Below are 22,261 nucleotides of genomic sequence, written 5' to 3'. Positions count from 1 at the left end.
GGAGCCTCCATGTTCATGAACGTGTGCAGGTGAGCAGCAGAAGCAGTATTTCACAAACATCAGGATCCATTAAAGACTGCTTTAATTTTTATTCACCGATGTTACTCCTCTGCACATTTCTTAATGTATCTCTGGTTTTGTAAACATATTGTAAATTTACTTATTTAGTTCTGTACATACTTTTCTCAAGATATGCTAAATTACTCTTTTTAATTGCTCATGTTCTTTAATAATTAATATCTTATATGCTCTTATTTACTCTATACTGTTTTGCACTGTCTGCTTTGCTGCTGTAACACTTTAAATTTTCCCGTTGTGGGACGAATAAAGGAATATCTCATCTTAATTATAGACTTTATTTCTAATACAAAAGAAGACAGAGACTAGAAATGTATGCTAAAACATCATGTGAGGAATGGGTTTGTTTTAATCCTTATACCTTCTTTATCAAAGGATGTGTTGAGACTTAATACATTATATTAAAGCAGAGATATTATTGGTGTCCTCTGAGTTTTCATCCACCATTTTTTACCATTTTGAACAAAGTTTATTTTACCTTCTCTGATTTATGATTCTCTCTCTTTTTGAAAAAACATAAAACAGGAAGCAATTAATTTGTGAAAGGTTGTACTTTTTAAAAAAAATATTTCTAAAAGTAAAAGACAATTTTAAATTAAATCTGTGAATATATTTTTTTCTCCTTTTTATTCTTTTCTTTCTCTTTGTTTTTCTTTTTTTTAAGCAGTGAATATTTTTTTTCTTCTTTTTCCTTTTTCTTTAATTTTCTTTCATCTGTGTTTTTTCTTTCTTCTTTAAAATCAGTGAATATTTTTTACCCCTCTTTTCTTCCTTTTCTTTGTTTTTGTTTTTTTAATCAGTGAGTGTGACATCAAATGTGCGGCAGCGAAGTTCGCAGACTTAGCCTAATGGTTAAGTTGCGCTCCCATGTAGCGGGCTACCCCGGATCCATTCCACCCTGCGGCCCCTTTCCTGCATGTCCTTCTCCCAATCTCTCCCGGTTTCCTACACTATCCACTGTCCTCTCCTCTGTCGCATTACGAGTAACACAAATTTAAACTCATGCAAGAAACAACCCATACACTTTCTATTAGGTGAGTTAAGCAATACAACATGATACTGATTTTAATCCATATTTACAAACACATACTCTCAGTACTACAAAGTGCCACAGTGAGAGAGGACGGCTCTGAAGCAGAAATAATAAATACATACCGTATCCCAGATCTGCAGTTTGATCTGTTTGCCATCTATAGTGATCATCCTCGCTCCAAACTCCACACCTGGTCAAACACACACACGCAAAGGCACACACACACACACACACACAAACAAAGAATTCACGTTAGTACAGATTATCACCTGACTGAATCTCTCCCAGCTCATCAGTGATTGGCTGTTTATCATACTAACCCTGGAGGATGATTCAACTTAATTCTCACTTCAGAATAAACTCTTCCCTTGTTGCACATTTAGCTGTTTAATTTTCTGTTTTTTACCTCTTACTTAGTTCAACCTAACATCTAGGGTTGTAGTCAAGACAACATTAACAGAGAGCAAGACAAGACCAAGACATTTAGGGACAAAGGCCGAGTCAAGACCAAGACCAAGGTAGGGCAAGACCGAGACAAGACCAAGACAATATGGATCAATGAAAAATCCTTATGAGAGTTAACAAAATAAAAGACTTCTGTTTATTTGATTTAAGATTGCTTTAAATACAATTAACAGCAACAAACAAGGTTTTGTTTTGTCTTTTTGACTCCTTTAGTTTTGTTTTGATCGTCGTTAGTTTAACTTTCACTTAAGATTAGAGTTAAAACTTTGTTTTCTGTTGCCTGTGATCTCAGGAGAGGTTGGAGGTCGTATCAATAGCTGAGCAGGATCATTTTATCAAGCCTTTTTTGCTCATTAGTTGTGTGCATTTTCTATTTTCTAATATGCCACAGGATCTGTGGTGATCCTGTGGCAGGTATTTAGCTGTGCCTTCTCTCAGTGTGCCTCCAGAGTTTGTTATTGAATGTCTATTTATTACTTAACTAAATGTCTTAGCAGACATCTCTGGTAGGTCCTCTCTTATCACAGTAATGACAGGGACACAGAGAGCATCAGTGCTGGTCTTGACCGGTCTTGATATAAAATACGGAGTCCGCCCAGTCTGAGACCGAGTAAAAATGCTTTCAATTTGGAGACGAGACCAAGATCTTAAATAAGCCGGTTTCAAGTACTACAACACTACTAACATCTGTTGTTTTCTATATCTTACTCATCTAATGGGAACTCTCATTGTTCTACTCTCTCTTTCCTCCACTTCTTTTCTACACAAACTTCACAGGAAATGACAAACACAGCCTGTTTCTGAACAATGTTCCTGTCAGGTCAGGGAGTTCTCTGTGAAGCTGTTTGATGTCTGTAAATAATAATTATAAGAAGGTTAAAGTCAACATGTAAGTGTCACCTCATTCTCACAGTCTTTGGTGCACTTTAAATAAACTCCAGTGCATTTGTTTTAATTATTTTAATTGGGTTGAATCTGCTCCATCAGTTGTATTAGATGATGATTTATTCAGCCTGTCTGAACTACTCATGCTAACAGTGCATGTGATAGATCAGAGTGGGACCTGATATCTGACCATCCAGTGTTTTAATAAAGCTTTAAGCCGCTGCATCAGGATGACTACACCCTGGGGTGCTGTGTGTTTAAGCAGGTGTGGTCTTCTTGAAGTGGTTGCTTTACACGGCTCATGTTTCACAACTCATTCAACAATAGAGCATCAGCTCACACAGCTCTGTGGTGAACGTGGCCTCGGTCCTAACAGGTAAGTAAGTCAGCCGTATTTGCATCATACAGCAGTGTTAGCAGTCTGATTTCACAGTTTTCTAACAAGTCTGTAGAAAATGAGTCAATTCTAAGCTGATCACTCCCTCAGATAGACGCCTGAGTACACTTCCATCACTTTAATGTAATGCTTTGACAATCTAATCAAGTCACTCTAATAATATTCAGCATTACTCATCAGATATGTTGAGTTCAGCGTGAGAGTCTGTCAAACTGATTGTGCTTTTTTGTGCCACAGGTTCAAAAGGGGGATTTTAAAACCACAATATGTTCCAGGAAATGAGATTTCAAAATAAAAGCCTTATTGAGCAATCACTAGTTTCAAGTAACTAAAAAGTTAAAAGGCTTTCATTTATATTTATTTTAATAAATGTATCTCATGTATTTATAATATTGACACAATAAAGTATATACAAAAAAATAATTGATTTATATTTATTAAATTAATTTAAGTATTATTATTTTGGGTTATTTATACATTTATTTATATATTTTCTTTTCTTTCTATCTTATATTTTTTATATAATTTACTTTCTGATTTTGTATGGATGAAGGGTCACAAAATTTTAAATAAAATGTTGTGTTAAAAAGGTTTGAACCTGGAAGAAATGTATCTCATGTATGTTTAATATTGATATAATAAAAGTATTTTAAAAAAAGGCTTTAATATATATGTATTACTTTAATTTAATTTGTATTGGCATTATTTTTTGTTTTTTTATACATTTATGTTTTTTTAAATTTTCTTTTTTTGTATTTTATTTAATTTCTATCTTATATTTTTATATAATTTACTTTCTGATTTTCTCTGGGTGGAGGGTCATAAAAGTTCAAACCAAATGTGTTGAACCTGTAAGAAATGTATCTCATGTATGTATAATATTGACACAATAAAGTATAAAAATAAATAAATAAATAAAAGGCTTTAATTTATAGTTATTCAATTTCATGTAATACATTTTTTGGGTTATTTATACATTTATTTGTGTATTTTCAAATCTTAGTTTTGATTATTTTAATATACCCTTCTTTTTTTTAAATTTATTTATTATTTTCCTTTTCTTTCTATCTTATATTTCTGATTTTCTCTGGGTTGAGGGTCACAAAATTTCAAACAAAATGTTGTGTTAAAAAGGTTTGAACCTGTAAGAAATGTATCTCATGTATGTTTAATATTGATATAATAAAAGTATTTTTTTTAAAAAAGGCTTTAATATATATGTATTAATTTAATTGAATTTTTATTGTTATTATTTTTTGGTTGTTTATACATTTATGTTTTTTTAAATCATCTTTTTCTTTCTTTTTCCTTTTCTTTCTATCTTATATTTTTATGTAATTTTTTACTTTCTGATTTTCTCTGGGTGGAGGGTCACAAAATTTCAAACAAAATGTTGTGTTAAAAAGGTTTGAACCTGTAAGAAATGTATCTCATATAGCCTATGTATAATTGTGACACAATAAAGTATAAAAATAAATAAAGAAAAGGTTTTAATGTATATTTATTTGATTTAATGTAATCAATTAGTTACATTTTTTGGTTATTTATACATTTATTTATGTATTTTAAATTTTTTGTTTGGATTATTTTTATATATACTTCTTTATTTATTAATGAATTATTTTTTTCCTTTCTTTTCTTTTCCTTTTCCTTTCTATCTTATACTTCTGATTTTCTCTGGGTGGAGGGTCACAAAATTTCAAACAAAATGTTGTGTTAAAAAGGTTTGAACCTGTAAGAAATGTATCTCATGTATGTTTAATATTGACACAATAAAGTATAAAAATAAATAAATAAATAAAAGGCTTTAATTTAAAACATGGGGCTGAAAAGAAGAGGATTTGAGATGACAGAAAGGTGGAACATGCTGTAAGAAGAAAAGTGTCCTTACCAATAGTGAGGTCGTGAACCGGCTGAAACCTCTTGTCTGTGAACTGTAGTAATAAACATGACTTCCCCACACCTGGAAAGAAAACACACACAGATTAACAAAGCTGGTCTCATGCAGAGAGGCTGGAACAACATTCAGAGTCAAACATACGAGCATGAACATATAAGACTGTGACCCAGTGCTGAAACAACTACTTTCAAAGATGCTTGGAAATTTAAATTCTAAATTTAGCTGTCCAATCTAAAAGGTAAGAAAGCACTCGAACACAAATATATTCATCACGGGTAAGCACTGCCAAAAACATGTGCTTAGATGTTTTAATCACCACCTTTATAATAACTAAATCAACAGCTACTTTAAACATCACTGCTTTGAGTCGTCAGAGGACAACACATCCATCCCATTCAACATCCAGCTTAGTTTTCAAAGGTTCCCCATGCACTGAGAATAAAATACTGCACAAACAACATCACTGTTTATCCATTCATAGAGGAGGACCTGTGCTGTTTGCAGGTGACCACACTTTGCAGTATGAAAAATGATGTTTCATAATAATCAATTAATTTCTTGTGAAGTTGAAACCAGTTCTCTTCTTTTTATGTGTGACTCCACTGTAGTTTGTCCTTGCAGCGCTGTGACTCTGCTCATTACTAACATTAATCTACCTGAACTCTCTGAAACAGGTTCTTCATGACGCAGCCAAACACACATCAACAATCAGACAAACACACTGTGATTGTATTGAGCTGACAACACTCTGTGTCCGGTCCGTCTCCGATCCGTCACAGCACCGGATCTGAGAGGTTTCTATTCTAGTCAATGTGTTAACTTCCACTGGATCCACTCCGTTGTGTTCCAGCTGCGTCTCTGATCCGGCGGGTCGGAGCCCTCCGGATCAGATACACAAGACTTCTAATTTTGCAGGATGCTGGAGCATGACGCATCAATCTCAACAGAGCAGATGGAGCGGGGACAGGAAGTCAGGTTTCACCAAAACAAAATGAAAACATCCGGTTAATTTTCAGAATAAAACACTGTGTTATCACCAGATCGTATTTCACTTAACTACAACAACAAACCGTCATGATGAGCGGAGCCAGGCCTGGAGTCAACAGGTCAGAGGTTTTCAGAGGACCAGAAAGACAACATGGATGAGGAGAGGAGGAGGAGGAGGAGGAAAATCCTTGATTCAGTAATTATTGCAGGAAAAACCTCATTCCTGCTCCGTGCTGCGCTCCGAAAACCCAACCGGCGGTTGTTGATGGACAAGAGAGAACGGAGCCGGACCGCAGCGGATTGGAGACAGACCAGACATGGATCTGGTGGAAGTCCCGTGTTAAACATTTAATGACTGAGTGGGATCCATTTTGCAATTCAGTCCCAGACCCTGGTCCAAAACACACAATGACTGCATGGATCATCAGATTATGAAATCAGAGGATGACACCTTCAGATTCAGTTATCAAATCCAAGCTAATGTTAGCAGTGTTTGGAAATACGTCAGGACAGTCAACAACCATCAGAAGTCACACAACATCATCTCCTCTCTCTCTCTCTCTGGTCTCAGCAGATGTGTGTCTAACATGAGTCTGGTCCTGCTGGAGGTTTCTGCCTGTTAAAGGAAGTTTGTCCTTGCCACTGTAACTTGCAGAATCCTCTCTCTGCCTGTCTCTCACTTTAACTCTTCCTGTCCCATTAAAGTTACTAACCATAGACCTTTCTGGAGTCCCTGAGCTCCCTTGTCTTGTATGTTCTTCTGGATCTCTGCCATAGATTCCTTTTTTGGGTCTGTCATTCGTTCTCTTTCTTTCTTTCTTTCTTTCTTTCTTTCTTTCTTTCTTTCCTTTTTCCTTTCATTCCTTTCTTTCTTCACTTCATTCCTTCTTTTTCCTTTTTTCATTCCTTCTTTCTTTCTTTGTCTTCTTTCTTTCATCCAATCTTTCCTTTTCTTTCTTTCATCCTCTTTTTCTTTTTCTTCTTAATTTCATTCTTTCTTTCATCCCTTGTCTTTCTTTGTTTCATTTCTCTCTTTTCTTCTTTATTCCTTTCTTTCCTCATTTATTTCTTTGTTCTTTCCATGTTTCTTCATCCTTTATGTCTCCTTTTCTTTTACCGTCCTTTCCTTCAACATTTATTCTCCTCTTTTTCATTATTCTGGTCTCCCTCTCTTTTCTCTTTTCTTAGACCGTTCTGGAGTCCCTGAGCTCCCTTGTCTCGTAGGTTCCTCTGGATCTCTGCTGCTGTGGACGTGCCAGACTCCAGCTGCTACAACTACTACTATCCGTCTCCCCACTATCATCTCTCTCTCTCTTCATCTCCCTCTATCCCTCTCTCCAACACGGTAGGTCTCAGCAGATGTGTGTCTAACATGAGTCTGGTCCTGCTGGAGGTTTCTGCCTGTTAAAGGAAGTTTGTCCTTGCCACTGTAACTTGCAGAATCCTCTCTCTGCCTGTCTCTCACTTTAACTCTTCCTGTCCCATTAAAGTTACTAACCATAGACCTTTCTGGAGTCCCTGAGCTCCCTTGTCTTGTATGTTCTTCTGGATCTCTGCCATAGATTCCTTTTTTGGGTCTGTCATTCGTTCTCTTTCTTTCTTTCTTTCTTTCTTTCTTTCTTTCTTTCTTTCCTTTTTCCTTTCATTCCTTTCTTTCTTCACTTCATTCCTTCTTTTTCCTTTTTTCATTCCTTCTTTCTTTCTTTGTCTTCTTTCTTTCATCCAATCTTTCCTTTTCTTTCTTTCATCCTCTTTTTCTTTTTCTTCTTAATTTCATTCTTTCTTTCATCCCTTGTCTTTCTTTGTTTCATTTCTCTCTTTTCTTCTTTATTCCTTTCTTTCCTCATTTATTTCTTTGTTCTTTCCATGTTTCTTCATCCTTTATGTCTCCTTTTCTTTTACCGTCCTTTCCTTCAACATTTATTCTCCTCTTTTTCATTATTCTGGTCTCCCTCTCTTTTCTCTTTTCTTAGACCGTTCTGGAGTCCCTGAGCTCCCTTGTCTCGTAGGTTCCTCTGGATCTCTGCTGCTGTGGACGTGCCAGACTCCAGCTGCTACAACTACTACTATCCGTCTCCCCACTATCATCTCTCTCTCTCTTCATCTCCCTCTATCCCTCTCTCCAACACGGTCTCAGCAGATGTGTGTCTAACATGAGTCTGGTCCTGCTGGAGGTTTCTGCCTGTTAAAGGAAGTTTGTCCTTGCCACTGTAACTTGCTAAATGCTGCAAAGTGCTCTGCTCATGGTGGATTAAGATGAGATCAGACTGAGTCCTGTCTGTAAAATGGGACTGGATCTTATCTTGTCTTGATGTTGGGTACGGTCTAGACCTGCTCTGTTTGGAAAGAGTCTGAGGAGAACATTTGTTGTGATTTGGTGCTTTATAAATAAAGATTGATGGATTAAAAACAGAGATGTTTTTCTTAGACTGCCTGGTGTGAAGAAGGAGTGAATGTGATGTGTGTGTAGGGAGAGAGGAGAGGAGGAGGGAAGGATGCTTATAATGGCCACAAAGACAAACCAGAGAGATGGATACTGGGGGGAGGTGACTGAGAGGGACGTGGTCTTTCTCTCTCACAGTTTCCAAGGGTAACCACTGCCTGGGAGTGACGTTACCGGGAAGAGATAATGTGATGAAGATGATTAAGAGATGGAGGTAACACGAGGAGGGCAGCTGTAGGGAAGTACGACAATTGTGTCATCATCACCTTCAGACACCTGCTCACAATACACTTATATTGACAAAGAGGAGACGATACGAACATCAGCTGCTGTTTGGTTCATATTTGGAAGGAGAGAAATAACTCACAACATGTTCAAACAGACGCTTTCAGAGACCGTCTGATTCATTAAATGTGGTCTCATGAAAAAAAAAAAAGCAGCGGTCAACATCTGCTTCTCACTTTCCTGGAAGAGCTCTCTTCAAAAGCTCTGACACGACTTAAAGGTGCAGTGTCGCCTCAGCTCGCTGTAATGTGAAATCAAGATGTCCAACGCGGCGCTCCTCTGCTCACACGCAGCAGTAACATGAAGCTCAGCGAGCTCAGCACACTGAACCACAATCCCTGCTGAAGAATGTGACCACGACGTCTGCCTGGATCAACTCTGCCTCAGTAACTACCTCTGAAGTGCCTTCAAGCATGGCAGTCCATCACCATCCATTACTTTGGATCCGCCAAGTGTGGCTAACAGGAAATGTGCACGTGACTTGTTGCTCATGAAGAGAGCTCTGGTTGTGGTGGTTCACCATATTCCCGTGTGGGCTATGTTCCTGTGATGTCATGCTCAGGGTGGGACGCTCAAATGTTCTCATGTCTCTCTGCTCGGCTGCAGGATGTACGTCATGTGAACTTTAAGAATCTGGCAGACTAATATCATCTTCTGCTTCCTGATTGGTACAAATCATCTAAGACCACAGGAGAGACACTGAGTGTAGAGCTGGGCGATATTAACAAATATGTTATCACCATAAATATCAAATTGTTATTTCATTTAAATCTTAAGTCATGTTTTTGCTCCTGAGTGAAAGCTGAAGACGGTTTGTTAACTTGTATCTGGATTTAGTTTTCTGATGAGCTCCTTGAATCCTTCATTTTTAGACGGTGCTAACAGGAAGCAGGTCTTTTGTGAAGTTTTAGTTTGTACACCGTTTTTGTTTCAGGTTGAGGTAATTTGCATAATTTGATTAAAATTTATGACAAAAAATATGTCAAATTGTATTCAGGGTTTCAGTTTATCAGAATGATGTTGTTTCCCACAGTGCAGTGAATGCATCATGGTTATTCAGTGTTCTGTTGTCCTACAGTCGCGGTGGACATTAAATGTGTTTGAAATGCACAGCAGAAGTTGTCTCTGTGCTCTTTCTTCACCCACATCCTGTAAGTATATTTAATTAAGTGTATTAAGTTGAGCTGTCCAACACAGTTTATTGGTGGAAACATAACTTTAGCAGCAGCTTGATAGGAAGCACTATTCCACAGAACACTGGCGCCCGTTCATACAGGTCTGCACACATGGTATTGCAGCAAGCTAACATAAATAAAATTGACAGTTACATCAATGTCAGCATAACTCGAGCAGTCAGCCTATAAACTAAGAATAAAGAATCCATCAATGATGCAACGCAGTTAACATAACATGCAAATGTGTCCAGTGAGTTTAACTCAAGCTAATCCGGCTGTGAGAAATGAAGACAATGCGGAACTGCTGAAAAAACGCAGTTCCCAGAGTGTCCACTAGAGGCTGGCTCCATAAGTACTGGAAACCACATACACACCCATTCAAGAAAGCCGATCTTTACAGCAGAAATAAACATGTTTACAGCCTGGTAAAAAAAACGGCACACACTGTATGGGGGGTGAGTTTTTTAAGATATTAAGATTCCAATTTTTCCAATGAGAGGCACAGCTGACTTGATTGACAGGCACACATTAGCTGTTGGCGAGGAGGCTCAAACCCCGCCTCTTTACGTCACAATTGCTCGACAGCAGCAATATGGCCGCCGCCTGGCCTCAAAACAGCGCTTCAGAAACAGATGAGTGACGTCATGGATACTACGTCCATTATTTACACAGTCTATGGTGCCAAACTTCTTTGAGAAACTAACCTTCAACATTTCATTACCTGCCTGGCTGACTTCTTCATTCTTTGAATGCTTTGGTCATGAGTAAACAGCATTTTTCCTCTTCTTCCAACTTAAAAACATCACAAAAACTTGAATAACAGAAGCCAGGTGTGGGCAAAGGGTTCAACAGTGACATTGGAGGGTAGAAGAAGACAGAACAAGTGCTTTAAATAAAAAAAAGCATCAGCTGCTGGATGGATGGATGAGCAGAGATCAGACTTTTTGGAAGAAGACTCAGATCTTGTGAGCTGTTGTATGTTTTGGTGTATCAGGACTCAACAATGCAGTTACAGCGGCAGACACACCCAACTGAAACACGTCAAACCACTTTAGACCGGGGACTAGCCTCAGATAATGAAGGACCAGTAACAAGGTGATCACCAGAGGTTACATAAGGAGACAGGAGAGCAAAATTATGAAGATCAAAATGTAAACAATCGGCTGTTTTTATACTTCAAAAGACGGTCAAACTGATTTTCAGTTTAAGTCAAAACTCGAATCAGAAGTTTCTCCAGTCAAGTCTTCCTCCTGATCTTCTTCCTCGTCTGACTGAACCAGGATATTTAACACAAGCCTACTGTTGGGATTCTTTTAGAGAGGACAACACACTCAATAATCTGATCAAATTAAGTATCAGTCGAATGTTTTACAAGACCTGACTGGCTGCATTGATCCTGAGCAGCCAGTTCCACAGATCCCCCCCCTGATATCAAGACATGGAATAAGACACATCTACACTCTTTAATCCCTCAAAATAACCCCTCAGTTTATATTCTGTACCCTCACTATGTCAGCCAGAGTAGCTGTTGAGCTTCTTGTTGACAGGAATCACGTGATCCAGCATTAGCAAACATCCTCCAACAAAACTGACAGCAACTTAAGACATGTGAAGTTAGCCCTGCAGCTCATTCCTCAGACCCGGCCTTTGGCTTGATTGCTATCTTTTAAAAACAGGAAGAATGACAAGTTTTTTAAGTTCAGATCCAGGAGTAGAGGCCTACCAATCAGGGAGACAATCCCCCCTGTGTAATGGATTTGTTGCCACATCAGTGTCACCAGTTTCCCTGGACTTTTAGAAACTATTTGGTGATGGTGCTACAATCTGTGGGGCGCTTACTTTGCTCTTTGGTTGAGGTGGTCCGATATCTGTTTAGCTTCCTCTGGGGTCATTTTCCTTACACTCATCATGTGATTGGTGATCCCTGAAATATCTCTGCTGTGACCAAGAATCTGCTGTATGTAGGGCCCTATGAAATCTGTTTTATTATTTTCCAAATTCAGTTTTTTCCATTTTTACCCTTTACAGATGGAGGTCTTTGAAATGTACCCAGGGTGAAATCTAGGTCCGGTGAAGGGGCCTTTAGTTACTGTGGTCCATCTTTTTGGAACAAACTGCCTGCTGACCTCAGGTCCATCACAGCTGTACTTCACTTTAAAAAAAAGACTGAAAACATATCTATTTTCTCAAGCGTATGAATGATTTGATGACTGTTGTGACTGGATGAATGTGCAGCAACAACTGCTGTTTGTTTGATTGCTGTGTCTGATGTATGTTGGGTGTATCTATTGTTTTTATGTTTCTATCTATTCTATTTGGAAACATGTTTTGTGTTTTTAATTCTCCATGTAAAGCATATTGAACCTACATGTAATGAAATTTGCTTTATAAATAAAATTGATATTGCTATTTACAATTATTTTACCACCATATAGTGTGTGCTTTTTGTGTCAGTGAATAAAATGCAATAATCCTTAATTTAGAATTGTTTTGGGGGGAACTGTTCAGCTCTATATTTTGGAGTAAGAGATGAGTTTCATAGTTTTTTCACAGACTTAAGGCTGATTTATACTTCTGCGTTGAATCAACTGCGTAGCCTACGCCGGGGGTCCGTGTAGCTCCCGTACCTACGCCGAGGCCTACGCACGTAGCTGACGTGCACCTCCTCCAAAATGTAACTCCCCGCAGAGCCGACGCGGACCACAAGCTCTGTGATTGGTCCGCTCGGCGGCTTTGTCTTTCCTGCATTTACAGCACTTCCGGGATCCCGCACATCGGCCGCACATCGGCCGTGTATTTCATCTCCTCCTCTCTATTCTTCATGTAATCATGTCTGTATGATAAACAGCAACATGTATCAGCTGTAGATTAACAGAACACGCTCTGAATCTCTGTGGAAAAGTAAACAGGGATCGTAACGGGACCGGAAGCAGGCGGCCGGCTATCAGAGAGACCGCACTGCCCTCAAGCGTTTCAGCGGAGAATTGCTGCGCGACACGGACACACCGACGCGCAAGTATGTGGGGCTCATGTCCGCGTCAACCTCCGGCGTAGGGTACGCCGTTGATTCAACGCAGAAGTATAAATCAGCCTTTAGCCGGTGTTTCTGGTGGTCGCTTTGACATGTTTATTTCAGGAGTTTTGAAGCCAATCGACGGCGGCAGCCATATTGGAAATGCTGAACTCAACCATATCAATATCAGCAATGAAACAGGTGACTAAAAACTGTCTGAAACCGACCCAATAACAATAACTAACATTGATATAACATGAAGAGAGATGAATGACAAATGTAAATATGTGTGTACTTGAGCATTGGATTTGAGCTAGAAACAGATGGTGAAGAACATTAACAGTGGAAAGCACTAAAGCGGGGGGTGGGTATATACATATATAATAAATACATACCCAGGCCTAAATAAAATCTGATTTAAATTACCTTTATGTATTTACTTTTCTTTTATTTATTTATTTTTTTCTTCTTTCTGTTTTCTCTGTTTATTCTTGTGGACGTTGTGGATTTTTTTTCTTTGTACATTTTCTTTAAAGTGTGTTTCTGTATCAAACCCTATACTCAAGGATGAGTTAAAATTGAGCTGTTTATTTACAGAAGATAGTCTTATATATATATATGTAAGAAAACTCATCCAATGCTGACATGCTGCCACATACCTGTTTTTTCTTGTTTCATTTCTTTGTGTGTGAAAACTACTAAATAAAAAGTATAAAAAAAGGAAATGCTGAACTCAACCAGGCAGAGTGTGACGTAAAGAGGCGGAGTTTGAGCCCCCTAGCCAACAGCTATGTGTTCCCGATCGGGAGTCAAGTCAGTCATGTCCTTATTTGGGCAAAAACTTGTAATCTTAATATCTTCTGAACCGCCACGTTAGAAAATAAATTCACCCCCGTACAGTGTGTGCCGATAGAGAAATTAGCTACATAGGGCCAAGCCATTTTTTGAACCAGGCTGTAAACATGTTTATTAATGCTGCAAAGATCGTCTTTTTTGAATGGGTGTGTATGTGGATTCCTGTGCTTCTGAAGCCAGCCTCATGTGGATTCTTGATGAACTGCAGTTTGTAACACTTCTGCATGGGCTTCATCGTTTGAGACCGGAGGTTACCGCTTGCAGTAGATGCACGGGTGGTGCCACGAATGAGCGACCCCTGGAAACTTTTCCCCAGACAAACGTTCCTTCTCCTCATGAAGACAGCATTTCAGACACATGCTAACAGAGTTAACACCGGACGCTAACGCCACATTGGAAGGATCTCACCTGCTGTGGGCGGACAGGATACAGGAGAGCAAGACTGAACTAACTGGTGAAGAAGACCAGCTCAGTCCTGGACCCTGTGGAGGTGGTGGCTGACAGGAGAATTATGGCCAAGCTGTCCTCTCTGATGGCGTTTCTTTTTCTATATATATTCTTGTTGAAATTCTTGTACTGCACAACTTCTTGTTTGCTGCTGTAACTCCATGAATTTCCCCGTTGTGGGACGAATAAAGGAGTATCTTATCTTATCTTATATAGTTCCTTTGACGTCTTGAGTTTGTTCATTAGGCACCATATTGGTTTTATGAGCCAAACATGACTGTAATTGGATGACAGAGAGGATTCTCATTGCTATATCTCCATCCCAGTCTGCAGGTCCCTGAGGTAGCCCATTGCGAATCACAAGTAGCCCAAAGCATACACTGCTTTATTGTAACATTCCCTCACTGTTGAAAGAAGGAGCTCTAGTGAACAGGTCGGCATGAATCAGCAACATACCTGATCCAGTTCTGCTTCCTGGTCACAGTCAGGGTCTGCTGGCATCGTCTTTTCAAACTATCCGTCCCCAAACACTGCTGCAGACTGTTCTCTGTTTCAGTCTTCATCTACATTTTTCTACTGTTTTGTTGACTCTTTATTCTCTCCTTCTTCTTCTCCTTCTCTGGCATTTTGGTCTCTTCTGTTTTTCCCCAGAGTAAACACACCACTGTCAAACTGACCACACTGCTTCCAGCGGCTTTATGTAAACACTAAGTCCACCACAGTCTGTGATCACAGCTGCAAGCATACGGTCTGCTAATGAGAAACAACAGACTGCTGCTATGGATTGAAGACCAATCAGAATCACAGATAAGATATTACTTTATTGATCCCGGGGGGAATTCGGTTGTTGCAGGAACCCAGACATAAGTACAATCAAGAAGAAGTTTCAATAAGTAAAAATAAAATAGATATGTACAAATGTTGCAAATATCAATCCATTCTTGAGCATTGAGGTTTTTTAATTTGCTGAGGCTTGTGCTGCTATTGAAGTGAATGAAAGAAGCTCATTTATGTACAAAATAAAAATGACAGTCTGGTCTTGAAGGTAACTTTTGAGATTCTGTTAGTGGGCATATCAAAAATCACAGTTATCTTTACTGTTACCAGGTTAACAGACTTCAGTTTCACAAGGAATGTGTGCATTTAGTCGTCTCCATGATTAAACCCTCACTAGTCGACACCAGAATCACCTTTAAGGAGTTATTTGTATTGTGTTATTGTAGGTCTGAAATGCGGCCAACAGAATCTGCATTTCTATCCAACTAAATCGACTTCTCTGACATTCACACACTTTGCATTTGTCTGGACAAGCCATGAGAGGTTCAGTATCATGCCTACGAAAACTTCCACATGTGGACTGGAGGGGCCAGGACTTGAACCCAAAATCTGCCAAACAATGGAGGACTCACTCTGAACCAAAGACACCCCTTGATTATGTCAACATCTCTATATTCATGACAACTCCATCATTACTTCTTACAGCTGTGTTATTCTTTACATTTAGACTATGATTACTAACATAACCACTGTACTTGCAACAGAAGAATCTACTATTCATGCCAAGTATGACCTAAAACCTGGTTTATACTTCTGCATCGAACCAACGCTGTGGCCGCAGTGTTCCAACGTAGAAGCCAACGCTAGTATCGCAAAACATCGGTCGTACATTCCTCCTCCTACCGACGTCTCCTCTCTTTTCTTCGGTGTAAAATCTGCTGTATGATCAACAGCAACATCTATCAGATCACATTTAACATTACACACTCAGAGTTGCCGTAGCTCTCCGTGGACAGGCAAGCAAAAAAGGTAGCAGGACCAGAAACAGGCAATGAAGATGAGACAGATGCATGGAGGAGGGAGAGCTGGTTCATAAAGAACCGATACGGAGACCCGATACTTTTTCATCTAAGGTCTGACACCTGACTCTGAGACCTGAGGATGCCCTAATATGTAGGCTACACCATAGGAGTATGAGGCTACATTACATGTGTATCCTTTGTTGAATTATTCCCTTAGAAGACAGCTTGTTGAGATTGGAAGGGCTCCGACAACGCTGTCAAAATTGTCATTTTAAACAGTTTTTTGACCAAACTTTTCACCAACGCCTATAGCGCCCTTGTTGCCCCACCGTTTGTCCTCCTTTGTGTTTCAACCTTTTGGCGATCGACCACTTTGATCAGCCTGTTTTTTAACGTAGCTAGCAGGTTACCTAGCCACGGCTTACACCGGCTTGTCATTAGCAGTAGCCGAGCTAACAGCCGCCGCCGGAACAGTCGCTGTTTTCAACGGTTCCCACAACGGTTCAACTGTCTGTGACCTGAAGTAACATCTCTGCAGCGGGTCCACTTGTTGGACCCGTGTGGGTAAGTGCCGATCGGCTGTCTCTCAACTTGGTTCTCTCTCTCTCTCTGTGTGACCCCGGCTAAACCCGACCAACTCTGTGGGCTCCAGGTGGAGCCCCCGCGAGTAAGTCTCGGTCATGACTCAGCCTGCTCTCCAGTAATGTAAAGGATTGTTCTTACACTCAATAGTGGCCGCACAGAGGTAGCTTGCGAAAATTCTCATGCTGTTTTTTGTGATGCTGCTTCAGATGCGCGTTGAGTTTTGTTGTATTAAACTTCCCCCGGTTCTGTGCAACCACAGCTGCATCGCCCTTTTAGGACTTAAACGAAAAATACTGCCACACGGCCGATATCACTCCTACTCCTAGCACAGGCTGTTGTTGTGATCACGTGGGCTCTGCATGCTGGATAGAAGTAGTGGAGCGGAATCTGGAATCGACTGCTTACATCGGAGATTTTAGATGCAGGCCGATAAAATCCGATACTGGATTTTTTTTGCTGATATCAATGGGATTTTCATACAACGCCGACCCGTCCAGGCACCTCTTGCAGCAGCGTTCATTAAGGTAACACAAGCGTCAACCTTCGGTCTCAAACGATGAAGCCCATGCGGAAGTGTTATAAACTGCAATACATTGAGAATCCACTTGAGGCTGGCTTCAGAAACACCGGAAACCACATACACATGAATGGGAAAAAGACGATCTTTGCAGCATTAATAAACATGTTTACAGCCTGGTTCAAAAACGGCTTGGCCCTACGAAGCTACTCTCTCTATCGGCACACACTGTACGGGGGGTGAATTTTTTCTAACGTGACAGTTCAGAAGATATTAAGATTACAAGTTTTTGCCCAAATAAGGACATGACTGACTTGACTGCCGGTCGGGAACACACAGCTAATGGCTAGGAGGCTCAAATACGTCACACTCTGCCTGATTGAGTTCTGCATTTCCAATATGGCTGCCGCCGTTGATTGGCTTCAAAACAGCTCTCAGGAACATATGGGTGACATCACGGATACTACGTCCATATTTTATGCAGTCTATGAGGTAACATCAGCTCTGCAGAAGCCTCAGGCCTCGCCAGCATGTTTAGTCAGAGACAACACGACAACAACAGGAATCTAGGACTGTCCAGTATCAAGGGATTTATTTCACAGTCACACTGGATGAATTTTTGGCTGAAAAGTTACTGAATCGATTTGGATTGTATCGTTCTAAATGAACCGATATCGTCCTTTAATCGGCAAACACGAATCGAATGGTTGTTAAAAAGAATCATTACACCTCTAAAACACACTGGTCATATCATCAAGATCCTGCAAAGCTCTTCAGCCTTTACTTCTACAAATAAACAACAACATGCAAGACATGAACCTTTCTGTCTGTGGTAAGCACACACCTGCCTCCTATTTTAAAACGTGGTGTTGTTTTTGTGTTTGGACTTACTACATGTGAGGAAGTGTCTATAAATAAGACTTAATGATTATATGACTGTTGCTTCACTGACTGAGGGCCCAGGTGTTGTTTTTCTCTCTGTTTTTCAATATTCCTTCAACATCATTCAGGTTCATCTGAGCTGATCTCCTCACACTGCATCCTTTACATACATGACAGCTTCCACATACACCTGCTGCTGGCTGCTGAGCACACCATGAAGCAGGCCCTTCATCTTAGGCAGCAGTAAACAGATGACAGCCTGTACTATGTCTCTGACAGGGTTTGAGGATTCTCATGCAGAGTACAGAGAGAGAAAAGCAACCCTGACTCCAGGTCGTGCAAAGTAAGAAATAGTCTCTACGCCATTTTAGGGAATAATAGAGGCTGAAGAGAGAGGTTTGGCCTTCAGATGAAAAGGTCTGAGCTAATGTAGCCTCTCTTACTGCAGACATCCACATGAACATGAATATTTGTATGTTTAATGTGACAGTTCAGACTGTAACATCGACTCCATGACAGCTGCTAGCTAAATATTAAGAGGAGCAGCTAGCTAAGCTTTTAGCTGGTGTAAGCTAGCTGTGCTAACACCCCCACCCTCGGCGCAAAGGGACAAAAGGCCCCAAAAATCCGAGTCTCTGATGAAACCACTGAACTGCAGCTGTGTGTGACTAACATGTGATGCAGATGTAACATGTCAGGCCCTGTCAGGTTGTTTGAGCTGCTTTATAAATGTGTATTATCTGTGTAGACTGTCATCACACCCCTCGAGTCTCTGTTTTCACCACGTCATTGAACTCTCCAACACTGCGGAAATACAGCAGCTAGCAGCTAACAGCTAGCAGCTAACAGCTAGCTGGATGTTTACCTGTATCCCCGATGATGATGTATTTGAAGAGGTACGCGTACGCCATGGCTCCTGGGTTTTGTGCAGTCAGCTGTCTGGACAGGTACGCCTCCGTGTGAACCGTGAGCCGTGTGTAAAGGTGTCGGCTCGTTAGCCCGTTTCTCTGCCGGAGCTGAAGAAGGAACAATAAACAGCAGAGGACTGAAGCTCGACGTCACACGGCCCGCCCTCGCCACGCTACAGGATGATGCGTTCAGGGTCCCCTCGGAAACTCGGTTTTATAATCGAGCTGTTTTGAATCAGAATCAGAATCAGCTTTAATAAGATGAGATATTCTTTATTTTTCCGCCGTTGGGGGAAATTTCTTTTGTTACAGCAGCTTACAACACGGGACAGGGGAATACAACAATGTACTAACATAGTCAAAAAAATGTAATAACAGTAATAATAGCAATGACAAGGTAAAATAAAATATAATAAAATAAAATAAAATAAGATAAAATAAAATAAAATAAAATAAGATAAAATAAAATAAAATAGAATAAAATAAAATAAGATAGAATAAAATAAAATAAGATAAAATAAAATAAAATAAAATAGAATAAAATAAAATAAGATAAAATAAAATAAGATAGAATAAAATAAAATAAAATAAAATAGAATAAAATAAAATAAGATTAGAAAAAAAAGAAAACAGATAAAATTAAATAAAATAGAATAAAATGGAATAGAATAAAACAAAATAAAGTAAAAATAAAATAAAATATGACAGATATATACACACTGTGTACACTTCTATCTGATAAATAGATAAGGTAAGTTATTGCACGATAAAAATTGCACCAGGTTATTTAAAAACAAAACATACACAGTATGAAGAGCAGTGCGATTCAGATGGATACAGTAGTTATTTGCGAATGTGCCAAGTCACATAGTAACTTCCATGTAGTGGAATGAAAGATGAGAAACAGATGATTAACGGGACACAGCAGTGCTGGTGTTAAACAGTCTGATTGCAGATGGGATGAAGGACCTGATAACTGGGATTTATGGTGTTGTAAACTTTTGTCCAGCTTTTTAAACCAGGGGTTACCAAAGTGGGGGTCGGGACCCAAATGGGGGGTCGGAAGATGTCTTCCAGAATGTTTTTTTTTTTAATGTATTATTCTTATTATTATTTATTTTTGTGTATTTACCTTGTTTTCTTATGTTTCTCTTCCTTTTTGTATGAACTGTTAATTATCTTTTTTTATTGTTATTATTATTATTGTATTTTTTTGTATTTATTCATTATTTTTCTTTTCTTTGTTGGTTTTGAATTACTTATATATATGTATATATATGTATATATATAATTTGTTAAAGCTGCTGTGAGGAACTTTTGTTTTGTATCAATTCTGGCGCCCCCTTGTGGACAAAGTGATACCTCTTATCTCTTGTCCTATACATGCAAAAGTAGTGTTTTCAACAAAAACCTCATCCTGTTGTCTTTTAACAGACAACTTTATCAGGCAATGTGATTATGTTCCATGAAAACAGTCAAATAAAGGCTGTTTCTGAAGCGAGATGTCCATCATCTGGTCTGACACCTACCCCCTCAGGGCGGTTTTAGGCACTCAAAATGACAACAGAGAAGGTGTCAGTGTTGCTGCTGATGGCCAAACTCCTAAACTATGATTGGCTGTTTGCCTTGTCAGAGGTGGGGTTTCTATCAAAATCTATAATTTGGGATGAGTTGAAAGGCTGACAGTAGATTTCTTTATTAGTGCCCTCAAATGTAACTTAAAAAAAACAAACATCTTTTGTAAGTCTTTAAAGAATTAAGCTTAGAAAATGTATGTCACTTTGTCATGTTTTTTTTTAAGTCAAAGGGAATATAACAGCTGTTTAATACTTTTATAAAAGTAGGTTGTGAAGACAGAAAGGGTAAATGTTATTTATTTGTAAATGCACTGGCCACCCCTGCCTATGTGAGAGCCTCAGCTGGGCCACCCTGGTCAAAAAGTTCTGGACACGCCCCTGCTTACAGAGGTGTCAAACATACGTTACTTTATATTATTTTTTTCTTTTCGTTAGATATAGACAGACTGTTTGTCTGAGAACATTTTATTTTTTGTATTCATTACCAGAGAGCCCCAGAGCTTTAAGACAATGAGACACTACATGTTTCCCAGAAGATGACTTGCTCTGTTCTCTTTTAGCCGATAAGTAATGCATGTTTTTTATTTCACCTTCAAAATATCTGTACATACTTTCCCCTTTCTACCACTCATATCTGGTTGGTTTTTTTTTGCTGTTGATATCTTTTACTTATAAAAGAGTAGTAACAGATAATGAACAGCAGGTGTCACTCTTCATTAATGGTTGTACATAAAGTAAATCATCACAGTAACAGTCATTAGAAAAATCAGCATGTTGGGCATGAAGTATGGAGCAGAATATGTAATATGTGTGTTTTAAATAAAGATGACTGTGTGTTTGCATGTGCTTCGAAAATAAAAAACAAATTAAAATACACAGTTTAGTAAACAAATTATTTTCCTGTTTTTTAAAACAAGATGCTCAATATCTAACAATTTGTGTTCTGAAATATTAATAATTGTATTGTAAAAATGTTTTACATGGGCAGCAAAATAAAACAAGCAGGTCATAAAATCCCAAAAGTCAAGATAAGGAAATAAAACACATTAATTATGAATATGTTATTTATAAAACTACATTATAAATAAAGTAAAAATATTATTGGATAGCTTTTATTATACTTCATTTTATTTTAAACTTATTATTGCATTCTACAAACCCCCCTAGTCAGATGATGGATGTTACAGTCATGTCTGGGCAGCAGGGTCCAATTATTTCTCCTTTTGTCCTGACTCAGAGAGAGCAAGCAGTGACTGCTCCATACACACACACACACACACACACACACACACACACACACACACACACACACACACACACACACCAACGCTGCTCTGTCCTGCTTAACTTAACTTTGTTTCTCCATCTGATGCTGGCTCAGTGATGGAAGGATTTCAACCAGCCTCTTTGTTTCTGTGCGTTTGTCTATCAAGTCTATCTCTTCATCTATCATTACCTATTTCCAGATCTATCTTTACAAGCTTACAGGACAAAAAAGGTTTCAAGTTTATGCTCTCCTTAAACCACATCTGTCTCTTTGTTGTGTTAAAAATTAGAGCGACAGATTACCTGTGTCTGATCTGTTTTTGCCTGCTGGTTTAGTGAGCTCTGTTACTGTGTTTCATTCATACATTCACCTTAATCCAATCTTTCAGAAGTACTTGCAGAAATGATTCAGCCCTCGTCCCACCTGTCCATTTGTCTGTAATCTGCTCTCCCTGTTCTGCTTTTAGATCCAGCACACGGCAGCGCGGGAGCTCGCCTGCATTTAGATTACTCAGAGGATAGTTTCCTGATGAGGAATGTGGGGCAATTATCATGAGCAGCCTGGAGGATACGGGTTAATAAAGACAAAAATTAAGCAAGGAGGAATAATGAGGACCATGAACTAGTTATTGATCTAGACTTTTTGCACATGCTTCTTATTGAATAACCTGAAAACCAAACCCAGCTTCTCCAGCGGACACTGAACACCCCTTTAAGTATGACTGAGGCTAAGTCAGCCCCATTTGAAGCATTAGCTTCTGACC

The 22,261-nt window shown here is 39.1% G+C and overlaps 1 protein-coding gene across 1 annotated transcript in view; it reads right to left on the bottom strand.

Moving 5' to 3' along the window:
* rab2a (RAB2A, member RAS oncogene family) overlaps positions 1 to 18,831 on the bottom strand; it is a 36,994-nt gene extending 18,163 nt beyond the window's left edge. Inside the window, exons 1-3 of the mRNA XM_034703817.1 lie at positions 18,612 to 18,831; positions 4,750 to 4,821; positions 1,234 to 1,301 (exon numbers count right to left, since the gene is read on the bottom strand). Of these exons, the coding sequence (XP_034559708.1) occupies positions 1,234 to 1,301; positions 4,750 to 4,821; positions 18,612 to 18,657 (186 nt within the window). The 5' untranslated portion in view covers positions 18,658 to 18,831. The remainder of the gene's footprint in view (positions 1 to 1,233; positions 1,302 to 4,749; positions 4,822 to 18,611) is intronic.
* Positions 18,832 to 22,261: the final 3,430 nt, after the last annotated feature.

The sequence above is a fragment of the Notolabrus celidotus genome, chromosome 15 (assembly GCF_009762535.1).
Source record: "Notolabrus celidotus isolate fNotCel1 chromosome 15, fNotCel1.pri, whole genome shotgun sequence".
Classification (NCBI taxonomy): domain Eukaryota; kingdom Metazoa; phylum Chordata; class Actinopteri; order Labriformes; family Labridae; genus Notolabrus; species Notolabrus celidotus.
Note: the sequence above shows the minus strand (reverse complement) of the source record. Positions and strands in the feature narration are given on the sequence as shown.